The sequence below is a fragment of the Triticum dicoccoides genome, chromosome 3B (genome assembly GCF_002162155.2).
Source record: "Triticum dicoccoides isolate Atlit2015 ecotype Zavitan chromosome 3B, WEW_v2.0, whole genome shotgun sequence".
NCBI lineage: Eukaryota > Viridiplantae > Streptophyta > Magnoliopsida > Poales > Poaceae > Triticum > Triticum dicoccoides.
Genome location: NC_041385.1, coordinates 146034742 through 146046960, shown reverse-complemented (window position 1 = coordinate 146046960; position 12219 = coordinate 146034742). Strand labels below are relative to the sequence as shown.

The 12219-nt window shown below is 48.0% G+C and overlaps 2 protein-coding genes across 2 annotated transcripts; one reads left to right on the top strand and one right to left on the bottom strand.

Annotated features, from left to right (window-relative positions):
* Positions 1 to 4072: 4072 nt before the first annotated feature.
* LOC119275227 (coleoptile phototropism protein 1-like) lies at positions 4073 to 8553 on the top strand. Its single transcript, XM_037556032.1, has 3 exons — positions 4073 to 5000; positions 7650 to 7973; positions 8051 to 8553. The coding sequence occupies exons 1-3, from the start codon at positions 4218 to 4220 to the stop codon at positions 8297 to 8299; spliced, it is 1356 nt and encodes a 451-aa protein (XP_037411929.1). The 5' UTR covers positions 4073 to 4217; the 3' UTR covers positions 8300 to 8553.
* A 9-nt stretch (positions 8554 to 8562) lies between these two features.
* Positions 8563 to 11860, bottom strand: LOC119275226. The gene is made up of 5 exons (XM_037556031.1): positions 11574 to 11860; positions 11237 to 11471; positions 10766 to 11146; positions 10290 to 10665; positions 8563 to 10197 (listed from the first exon to the last, which is right to left on the bottom strand). The coding sequence occupies exons 1-5, from the start codon at positions 11739 to 11741 to the stop codon at positions 8838 to 8840; spliced, it is 2520 nt and encodes an 839-aa protein (XP_037411928.1). The 5' UTR covers positions 11742 to 11860; the 3' UTR covers positions 8563 to 8837.
* Between the last annotated feature and the right edge of the window lie 359 nt (positions 11861 to 12219).

Below are 12219 nucleotides of genomic sequence, written 5' to 3'. Positions count from 1 at the left end.
ATACACATAGCTACGCCCTTACATCTAGTCATATTACTCTACATATTCAAGATGGTTAGGATTTTATTAACTTTATTATTTGTTATTGCTAATAGATGAAGCGATTTATCTATCTGCTCATCTCAATGCGGCTGCCATTACAAGTCTTCAGGTTTTCACATTTTGGGTGGCAAACAAGCGATACAGTTTCACCTTTTGTCCATCCTTCCTCATTTGCAATTGCACAGCCGAGATAGTCTACATCGCATGCGAAGTAAAAATAACACCCCCGCCCGTCTTGTGTTTCAAATTTAATCTATCCATGTTAATTATAATTATGAAGATCACTTGGTAGATTGGGACAATTGGCAACACCTTATTGTCTTGCATCTCCATCGTTGTATTGTGCGCCTTGGTGGTGGATGGCACCAAGAAGATGGTGAAGAAGTATCCTTTTATCTGGCTCCAAATATCTTTCAAGTTATCAAAAGACTCTGGGTCATCTTCCCAGATCTCCACATTCACCACAACCACTTTTCTCTTCAGACCAAAACAAGGATATCCTCCCACTTGCACAACATTAATGTGTGGAGGGAACTTAACCAAATATGATAAATCATTAAGCTCCCTTATTTTCCGTGGCCAATTTTTCTTATATATATCTTATGAAAATCTCCTTAGCTAGATCCTCCTTAGTAGCCTCACCATCCTCTACATAAACTACTCCCCTATTCTTGGTGAACAACACATGCATCACGTCAGTTTCACTAATTTCTACATGGTAAAAGCCCAACATTGTTGTAGCGCTTCCAATATACTTGGTCATATGGCGAGGCTTCTTCCTAAGAGGAAGGCCTCAAACAAATGAGCAGAGATTTGGCAAATAAAAGACACTTGCCCTCTAGGTCAGCCTGCCTTCTGATGACCAAGCCCCCCATAACTATAGCAGTGAACCTCAACATATTTAGTTGGAGTACCAGATGTAACTACAACAATTTTTGTTCTTCCTTTGAACATGCTTGCTTTGTTGTTTGATATTCCAGTTATTTGAAACATCATTATATATAGTACCCAGTTTTCTAGGTAAAAACATTTCCTTATCTCTACAATAATGGGGGAATATAGGTTATTATTTAATTTGGAAATTATATCACTCGAAGTGAGCACAATATATTGAATCAATGTTAATGATAATAACACAACCTTATTTTGTGTTTGCACAACTATGATGTTTTTGTGGGGCAAAACTAAGCAAAATCATTTTAAAAACTCTAATTCATACTAGCTTTAGCGAAAAAAAGATCTACAATGCAAGATTCAAACTGGAGTGAAAACTCATGAGCTCATCCTATCCCTGTGGCTGGTATTGTTCACCCTGCGCAAATATACGCATAAATGACTTATGAATGTGGCCATGTTGGCTGCTTTCACCATCTGCAACTACAACATGGGCAGCAACCTCGCGAAAGCTCAGATTTTCTCAAGTAATAATTATTTTTATCAATTTATTTGTTTGTTTATTTCGTTGTGAAGACAATGGGTTTTGAGATGGGCTCCAGAACTCAGATGCGGCATATAACACCGCAACTCTTTCTATCCCTCCAAAAAAAATCCTTCCACGATTTTCCTTGGGCTGGGGGCATAGCCCCCTGAGCTATACACATAGCTACGCCCCTACATCTCAGTATATTGTATGTCATATTACTTTACACATTCAAGATGGGATCCAAAACCCTCTATGTACATTGTATGTCATATTACTCTACATATTCAAGATGGTTAGGATTTTATTAACTGTATTATTTGTTATTGCTAATAGATGAAGCAATTTATCTATCTGCTCATCTCAATGCGGCTGCCATTACAAGTCTTTTGGTTTTCACACTTTGGGCGGCAAACAAGCGATGCGGTTTCGCCTTTTGTCCACCCTTCCTCATTTGCAACTGCACGGTCATGATAGTCTACATCGCATGCGAAGTAAAAATAACACCCATGCCCATCTTGTGTTTCAAATTTAATATATCCATGTTAATTCTAATTATGAAGATCACTTGGTAGATTGGGACAATTGGCAACACCTTATTCTCTTGCATCTCCATCATTGCATTGTGCGCCTTGGTGGTGGATGGCACGAAGAAGATGGTGAAGAAGTATCCTTTTATCTGGCTCCAAATATCTTTCAAGATATCAAAAGGCTCTGGATCATCTTCCCAGATATCCACATTCACCACAACCGCTTTTCTCTTCAGACCAAAACAATGATATCCTCCCACTTGCACAACATTAATGTGTGGAGGGACTTAACCAAATATGATAAATCATTAAGCTCCCTTATTTTCCATGGCCAGTTTGTCTTATATATATCTTATGAAAATCTCCTTAGCTAGATCCTCCTTAGTAGCCTCACCATCCTCTACATAAACTACTCCCCTATTCTTGGTGAACAACACATGCATCACATCAGTTTCACTAATCTCTACATGGTAAAAGCCCAACCCATTTGTAGCGCTTCCAATGTACTTGGCCATATGGCGAGGGTTCTTCCTAAGAGGAAGACCTCAACCAAATGAGCAGAGATTTGGCAAATAAAACACACTTGCCCTCTAGGCCAGCCTGCCTTGTGATGACCAAGCCCCCCACCAACTATAGCAGTGAACCTCAACATATTTAGTTGGAGCACCAGATGTAACTACAACAATTTTTGTTCTTCCTCTGAACATGCTTGCTTTGTTGTTTGATATTCCAGTTATTTGAAACATCATTCTATATTATGTACCCAGTTTTCTAGGTAAAAACATTTCCTTATCTCTACAATAATGGGGGAATATATGTTATTATTTAATTTGGAAATCATATCACTCGAAGTGAGCGTAATATATTGAATCAATGTTAATGATAATAACACAACCTTATTTTGTGTTTGCACAACTATGATGTTTTTGTGGGGCCAAAATAAGCAAGATCGTTTAAAAAAAATCTAATGCATACTAGCTTTAGCGACAAAAAAGATCTACAATGCAAGATATTCAAACTGGAGTGAAAACTCATGTGCACCCGGATGAACAGTGAAGTCGAGAAATAGTAAAAAAAAATGTAAACAATTGATTTTTTGCAACAAACAAGTTCACGTGGTCTCAATTCATGATTTTTTTTTGAAGAAATAACATTTGTGGTGCTCTACAGAAAAGAAAAGAAAGAACATCGGTGTTTATAAATCTTTACATTCTTGGCGCCCTAAAAAACAAAATCAGCGTCTAAAAAGATTCACAAATAGTTTTTATAGCAATAATTTTTTTAGAACATAAAAAATTTCATCTTTTTACGAGAATTTGCACAGAGTTCAAACACGTGAACATGTTTGTTGCTAAAAAAGAGCATATTTCTTTGATTAATTTTTATGTTTTTCTTTCTATTATTTTGTTCTTCTAGGTGCAGATGAGCCTCGGAGCCAAAATGTCCTCCCCACTACTTATTTTGATGAAATCGAGCCATAGAAGTTAGACCTAGGCATACCTCAAGTGAAAATAGTGCTAATGCAGCGTTTTAAATATCAAATAAGTAGTCTCTCCGTCCCATAATATAAGAACGTTTTTAACACTAGTCTAGTGTAAAAAACCCTCTTATATTATGGGACGGAGGGACTACGTTATTGCTTATTGTGTGTGTTGCTCTCTAGCCCTTCAAGGATCACATTGAAGTCATTGTTGTTCCACAGTGATTTCGTCAAATTTGAAGCTCCACGACTCCGGCTTTAGTATAGACAACGTGTGAGTGCATGGGTATAACTGTGTGCGTGTACGTACTACATCAGTGCTCGGTGTTTCTGGAAAAAAAAATACACTTGACATTTTCTATGAGAGTTATGCAACGTGCAACCTAATTACACATGTGTAATACTGTACAAACGGCGCTGAACATATGCATACACCCAGCAGTAGATCATGCCCAACAAGGACAGATGACGCACATGCTACTGTTGGACCTGGACCGGAGATTGATGGACAGTAGCTTGCACGTAGTGCTACGTACAACCACCATGAATTTTACTCGGAAAACACAGCCCCCGATTATCATGGGCAGCCACATATGACATAGTACGACACGCAGCTCCAAAGGTGGGCGTCGCCATCTCTCGCCCACAGCCTCGCCTGCTCTTCGGTCCATACTCCGATGCACGCACCGTGAACTTGAAGCAGCTGAAGTAGTTGAGCTCCGAGCTCGCGCCGCCCTGCCCCGCCATGAAGTCGTCGTCTCAGAGCCACAGCCCCAGGACCCCGTCGCCGCGCGCTCGCGGCACCGCGGCGGCAGCCGCCGACCACGCGCGCTCCTCCTCGGAGCCATGGGTTCTGGCATGCGTGGACGACACGTGCGTCAACGACGTGGAGAGCTTCGCGCGCACCGTCGCCGCCGTGAAGTCCAAGCCCCGCCCCGACCTGCTCCCGAGCGTGCTGTCCCACTACGCCGCCAAGTGGCTCCCGGACGTGGCCACGTCCGCGTCCGGCCGCTTCCTGCCCCCGGAGAGCCCCACGGCCACGTGGCTCAAGAAGCGCCTGCTCCTGGAGACCCTGGTCGCCGCGCTCCCGCCGGACCCGCCCAACGGCGCGGCCGCGGACGACGGCATCACGTGCGACTTCCTGCTGAAGCTGCTCCGGGCGGGGAGCATGGTGGGCGCGGACGCGGCGCTGCTGCGGGATCTGGAGTCCCGCGCGGCGCGGCGGCTGGACCAGGCGACGCTGGCGGCCGTGATGATACCGGCGTTCGGGCACGCGCCGGGCGGGTCGACGCTGCTGGACGTGCCGCTGGTGCTGCGGCTGGTGCGCGGGTTCCTCAAGGAGGGCGGCAAGGGCGCCGGCGGCGGGGCCGGCGCGAGGGTGGCGAAGCTGGTGGACGCGTACCTGGCGGAGGCGGCGCTGGAGGCTGAGCTGCGGCCCGCCGAGCTGGAGGAGCTCGCCCGCGCCGTGCCCGCCCACGCGCGCGCGGCCGACGACGCGCTCTACCGCGCCGTCGACACCTACCTCAAGGTGACCATGCATGCATGCTTCACTCCGTTTCCATTTTTATCTTTCTACGATGTTGCGCTTTGTACTTTTGGTCAACTGCCAGAAGACTGCGTGAAAACTTGCGAGGCGCGTAGCACTGCATGTGTTCTTGCGTTTGACCGCCGCACCAGCTGTACTAGCAAAAACAAAAAGTTTACTGATATGGTAAATAACCCAACTTTACGATGTCAAACTGTGAGAACCAAACATCATTTATCATATGCATGCAAAGTATACACATCACATGTGGCAGGAAACCAGAAAGGGGGAGAATGGCGCAAGTACGCACAATTGAAAACACTGTTTTACATCCTCGTCCGCATTCATCTGTCGCAGACACCAGGAGATTTTGTCATAAAACCAAACTGAAAACGCCTTATCATCAGCCGGAGTTACTATGTCTTCCCATGTCTGTTGGTGTGTTTGGTCACGGGAGCTCCGACTGCTAGACAACAAAATGTTACCTGTTGTCACGCACGGGAATAGGCTCGTATCTAATTAATCCCTCTTGTCTATAGTCCGGTGCCCTTTTGTTCTCATCCAAGCCACTGTTTGTCCTTTGTTTTCCCGAGCAGTAGCAACTTCAGTGCTCACACTCACCGTACAATATTCCCTTCGGATTCATCTCATAATGTGCGGACGAAGTTGTCAGGCTGGGGATCTTGCAGAGACGGCCAGAGCATGTTCTGTAGATATTTACAGCCATATATACGTAGCTGCCATAGCAGACATGATTCATCTTTTAGTTTCATGGGCATTGCCGCATGCGTATCACAAGTTCAGAGCTTTTCGGATCGAAATGCATCCCGACAAATCAAAGTGGGTGTCATCTGCTGCTCCATTGTTCGGTGCAGTTTTATAGTGTTGTCCCTGTCATAACATCCATCACAAACTTTGGCATTGCTGCGCTCTGCACAGGACGGATTCGCGTGCAAAATTAGTATCAAACAAAAGATGTTCATGTTCACTTTTTGGACTATATATAAAGCATGCTCAGTTCTATGTTGGCATTTCAAGTTTTCTCGGTCTTTTAACTGGAGGTAAACGCTTAGTTGGTGGCTCTTCTGAATTTATATTACATCAGGTTTATCTCTCTTTACTCTAACGCCTCAATTCTCCACAATTCTTGCGTTCATTTCCTTGCACCATCCGAAGATACATCTTATAAAATTCATGTGATTTAAAATCATGTTGGAATTCATTGGACGTGGCATCTCAATCCTACGTTTTTTTTTTCTATTTCTACGTTCCTAAATTCCTGCAATCCAAATAACCCCTGAGGGGTTGGGCTAGAGCAGGAAGAAGAGTGCACACTAGTTCAATTTCTATCCAACCACTAGGGCAAAATCCACTTACAATGATTTTTTTTCCAGAGGACCTACATATAGTCCGTTCCTTGTGTGTACCATGCAAAACTTAGGGCTTTGGATCAACGAAAGTACTCATGTGATCCCAAGCTCCAGTGATCCGGAATGAACGGTAAAATTCATAAAAATAGTAAAAAAAATGAATTTAAAATCTGAATAAAAAACAATGATGTTTTTTCTACATGCATGCAGTTTTTCATGGTGAAATTGTATTTGTGAAGGTGTGGGCAAGAAAACAAAATTGATGTTCCAAAGTGCTTGCATAAACACTATTTTGGAACATCAATTTTTTTGTCCACACCTCCACAAAAGCAATTTCATCATGAAATTTTGCATGCATGTAGACATAAAACAATGCTTCTTGTCAAAAAGCAGTTTTTTTTTTGAATTTTTAAAATATTTTTTGAAATTTACTATTCATCATGGATCACTGGAGATCGAGATCACATACTCCACGTCATTTGGACCATTCACATTATTCAGGTGTTTGATAATTTGCCCTATATTGTGTCAGTGGAGGGTATCCGGGGCCCCACCAATCCTTCTACAGAGAAATTATCAAAGTGGTGGGGGCAAATGTGTGCCAAATAATCAAACTTTCTAGCAAAATCAGACTGTTGGCGACTCGAAGCGAACATGCGACATGGTTCCCTGTCTCCCGGCGGCGGCGGCAATTTTGCCTCATCTCCTGTGGTCTTAGGACCAGGAGGTGGCGATGGACCCTTGGCGGCGGAAAGGCTTTGTTTTTTTTCTTCTTGTTGTTTTTTTTAGTTTGGTTAGGGTTGGTGTTTTACTCAGAAAGATGAGACTGCAATGACTCTCTGAAGATGAAATATGGTTCTTTTCGCCTAGCACTCCCGTCGCGTTGGTCCATCGATGAAACATGTGTCTCCAACGACGGTATCGTCTGATTCAGTCGGTGTTGGTCTTCGGTGGATTTGCTTAGATTGGGTTTTCTTCGTCTGCATTTGTGTGTCTATAAGTTTGATTTTTTATGCTTATGTTCATCAACGACTATTGTTATTTTAGTGCTACTCCTTTGAGTTCTTAATTAGTACAGTGACTTGTCGACTATCTACAACAAGGCTTGTTTGACTCCGATGATGGAGGGGCCGCAACGATGACATGCCTTCCGTTTATTCCGGTGCTTGCAGTTGCCGTTGGGTGGTCTATGGATCTGAATGTAGCGTGTTACTTCGTTCAGAATTTCCTGCAAACCGGATGACAAAAGGTTGTTCATTTCCAATTTCGACTGATGTACCAGGCACATCCAGGCGCCGGGAAAGAGGAGCGGAAGTCGCTGTGGAGGCTGATCGACGCCCGGAAGCTGTCGGCGGAGGCGGCGGCGCACGCCGTCCAGAACGACCGGCTGCCGGTGCGCTCCGTGATGCAGGTGCTCTTCTCGGAGCACGGCAAGCTGAACCGCCTGGCCGACCTGGGCGCCTCCTTCAGCGGCACCAGGGTCCCCTGCAGCCCGGCGGCGGCGCTGGACCTCCACTCCGGCAGCGGCCGCTGCCCCTCCAAGCGCGAGGCCCTGGCGCAGCACCAGGAGATGCGCCGCCTGCGCGAGGACGTCGCCAGGCTCCAGGTTCGTTCGTTGGGCGTTTTCCAACTCCTATGGCAGCTCTCATCAGGCGCGCTTACGGTGACGCGTCTGGGCTGCAGGTGCAGTGCAGCGCGCTGCAGGAGCAGGTGGAGAGGCTGGGCTCGGAGAGGAGGCGCCGCGGCGGCGTCGGCGGGTTCAAGTGGAGCACGCTCTGGTTCGGCGGCGGCGGCGACGTCGCGAGGATCGAGGACTCGGAGAGCGGCATGGAGCGGCGGACGCCGGCGAGCGGGAAGAAGGGCAGGGGCATGGCCACGGCGACGCCGACGCCGACGCGGCGGACCCCCAAGTGGCGCAAGTCCATGTCATGAGAGGAATCTGAAGCCCGCGGCGGCGCTCAATGTTTACAAGAGTTCTTCTTAATTTGTCTCTCCTTTGGTTACAGAATTACAGTTTCTAATTTGGTACTAATAGATCAAGAACTATATGAATTTAACAGTTTATAAGTCTCTCTTTCTTCACAAATCATGAAATAGTACTGTGGTAATGTTTACAAGTCCAATCTGATTGCTGCAGATCACTTGCTAGAAATGTTTCAGAGATTACTGACAGAGTTCTTCAAACCTTTTCGAAACAGAGCTTCGGACTATGCCTCACTCACAGAAACATACTTATAATGTAAGAATTGGGTACTATCCTTTTTTCACAGATCAACAAATAGTTGTACACACACACACACCAATGTGATCACTAAACTAACCACAAATGTTTCACAGGCAGAACCTCAGACAGTAGTAGTCTGCAAGCTATGCATCACTAACTTATTCAGCTACAGAAACAAATAATAGCACTTCAGACAAATGTAACAAACACCACATGGAAAAGAATAAACACAGGGCTGAGATTGCCTCATTTGTGTACCGCTTTCTTGATCGCCTGCTTGCATTTGCTGAGGAACTTGCTGCTGCTCGTAGAAACCAAATCCTCATAGCCGTATCTACGATCATCGTCGCCACCCACCTTAGGTTTCCTGCCTGCACAGTCTGAGCCTCTTCTCATTCCCAGGATCTTGGAAGGAGAGGATGGGAGGGACCGGAAACCCCTACCGCTGTCCGACCTCAGGAACCAGATCTTCCTTTCCACTTTCTCCTCCTTGATGTCAAAGCTATCCCTGCATCTTGGAGTGCCATGGTGAGTAGCAGCATCCTCACCACCAACGTCGACGATCGCGTCAACACATTCAGTGATCTCATCAACACATTCAGTGATCTCATTCCTGCAGCTCTCGTCTTCGTCACCGATTCTACTTTGGATTTCCTGCTCATCATCCGAACCGTTCTCCTCGGCGGCATTGTGATCTTCCGAGGAACGGTATGCCACTTCATTTCCTTCTTCTTGTTGGTCCTCCATGAGCATATGAAGCCACTTATCAACATGTCCCTTGCCTCTGTAGTTCATGTTTTCATTGTCTTCTGCTCTGGCAACACGTCGAGGATGAAGCATTTCATCATCCTTTTGCACTGGTAGTGACTGCTCTGTGTGGTACCTCGGCGTCCCGTACACGCCGGTTGCTCTATATGGAGGACTTGGTGGAACCGAGGGGGTCCTTGGAAATGAGACTGTCTGGCTTGCATGATGAGATCTTTCGGTCTCGGACTCAAGCATGGCTGCCTTGCCCTTACCATCTCTTGACTTGATAGGTGTACCAACACCCCTTGAGACCATGCTCTCCTTTCTTTCCCTTCCCCTGCTACGACGCCGCTCTCTGATCGCCGATTGTTCTAGTTTTTCCCTTACTGACGCTCTTCCTCTTTCAGTGTAACTCATGTTTTCATCGGTGGAGATGGACCTTCTTGGGAAGCTTATGACCTTGGAAGGTTGTTCAGTGTTGACATAACTCATTGTTGAAGTCCCTTCTCCAATCTCTCCCCCCTCCAGGGAAATGTTGTATGCATCTGAAGTCCTCTGAGCCTCCTCCAAGAAAACCCTCAGTTCCTGTTTCAGAGGGCTGCTCCTCGATACTCTTTCTGGCAAGTACCTGAAACTCTCACAGTGCCTTTCCTCTGGGATTTCATCGTCGACCCGGTACCTCTTCCTTGCTTGATCGATGAATGGCTTCACCTGCCTCTCCAGATCATCTCTGTGCTGGTACTTCTTGCGGAGCTCGGTTTCAGATGAGTCACACATTGCTCTCTGGGCCTCCAGTCTCGCCATCAGAGTACTGGTTGCAGTCTGGTTCAGCCTGAGCTGTTCCTTGTACACAACACTCCTGCATTTTGCACCACAATGAAAAATTAGCACCAGTTAATCAAGATTCTGCAAAGAAACTAGTAGCTCTTGGTTTTATAGGATCATTCTTACTGGTGCATGGCGTCTCTGATCATCTTCTCGAGCACTGTCTTGTAGTTGGCCTGGGCGTCTGCCAAGCGACGGCACTTCTCTACCCGCCGACGCCTCTTGATCAGTTGGGCCTCCAGGTCCTGGATGGCTACCCTCTCCTCCTCATTCTTCTGCTGCATCTCCGCCGCCTCCTTCTCCAGTTCAGTGAGCTCAGCTTGCTTCTTCTTCGCCTCTTCCCTCTGCCTCAGCGAGTCCCTAGCCATGGCTATGGACAAGTAAGGATTGCTGATGTAGCCGTCGACATCTGGGTTGTTGTTCTCTTTCATCATCGAGTTACCACCATGGCCGTGGGCTGCCGCCACGTTCTCGTCCTTTTCGCCGGAGAACTTCTTTGCAGCTACAGGAAAAGCAGTCCCAGCATCATCCATAGCTCATATGAAGATGTTGCAAAAACGAGGAAATTAATTCAATAAGTAAGTTCTCTGACAAGCGCATACCGATCAAAGGGTAATTGGACCTCACTGGTCTGTTGGCGTCAATGGATTTGAGCACCGAGTTGTCGGAGCCCCTGGCGGAGACAATGGCGGCAGGCGCGAGGCCTAGTTTCTTCTTCATGTCGGCGAAATGGTGCGGGAACGCGTGCGCCTCCACCGCCTGCAGCGAGCTCAGCTCCTCGTTGGCCCCATCGGCGAAGAGGAACGCGAATGCTCTGTTCCTGAAGTCGGTGTTCTTGGAGGCGAAGATGGAGAGGAACTGGTTGACGGAAATTCCGAGCTGCAGATCCCACCACGGGACGAGGAACTCGAGCTTGTTGTGCTTCTTCCTGGACGCCTGCAGCTGCATGATCCGCAGGTTGCTCGGAACCGTCCTCCCTCCCCCTGCAGATCGACGAAGACCAAGCATCCATCCACCGTTCGTCAGAACTTAGAACCATGTGGTAAATTCAGAACATGTAAAATTCTTCTTACTGGCGCAGGGGAACCAGTGGTGGACGTCCCAGGCGAGGGGCGAGGCGGCGTCGGCGTGGAGGTAGAGGACGTTCCCGTATGCGTCGACGCGGAAGAGCGCCGGGTCGAAGCCGGCGTTGCCGAGGTGGTGGAGCTGCTTCCAGAGCAGGTTGGCGAAGCCGCGCGGGTTGGCGGTGGGCGCCGCCTCCGCGTCCACCACCGGGAACGTCTCGTTCAGGTCCTTGGCCCGCAGCGCCTGCACGCAGCAGATCAGATCATGACACACGACGCGGCGTGGAAGCGGGGAGGAGAGAAGGGCGAGCGGGATCTGCGGGAGAGAAGGCAGGCAGGTACGTACCTCGTGGGGCTGGAGGACGTAGGGGAGGAAGGCGCCGGGCGGGCCGTGGGCGTAGGGCAGGCCGAGCGCGCCGCCGCCGCTGCCGGCGGCGCGGCAGAGCCTGGCGTAGGCCTTGGGGTAGCCCAGCGCGTCGTCCACCGCCCTCTCCTCCTCCGTGAACGCCGCCATCGATCCGCGAACGCCGCCGGCGAACCTAGTACTAATACAGTCTACGGAGCAATGTTGGCTGATGTGTCGGGAATCGGGATCAGGTGCCTGATCGGTGATGACTGAGGTGAGTGGGGAGGGGGAGGAGAGAGCCGTTGGGTTGGAGCTGGTTCAAACTCGGCACGTGAGGGCCACGTGGGGGCCGGGCGAGTAAGGCTGGCTTGTGGGCCGGCGGTGGACGGCAGGACGCCATTTCTTCGTCCTGTGCTCGCTGTAGGCACAACTGGCGTACCACGTACCGTGGTAGTAGTAAGTACATGTACGTGGTACAGCGCGAGATTGTATACATGTATTATTTCTCCTTATTTATGGCGACGATTAATTGCGGATTGATGTGGGGAAATGCTTTGATGAGTTGGCATTGATTGATTCATCCGTGCGTGTCAGAAGGACACAAGATGCATAGTGGGGGCCGCGGAGTTTTATTTAGGACGGCACG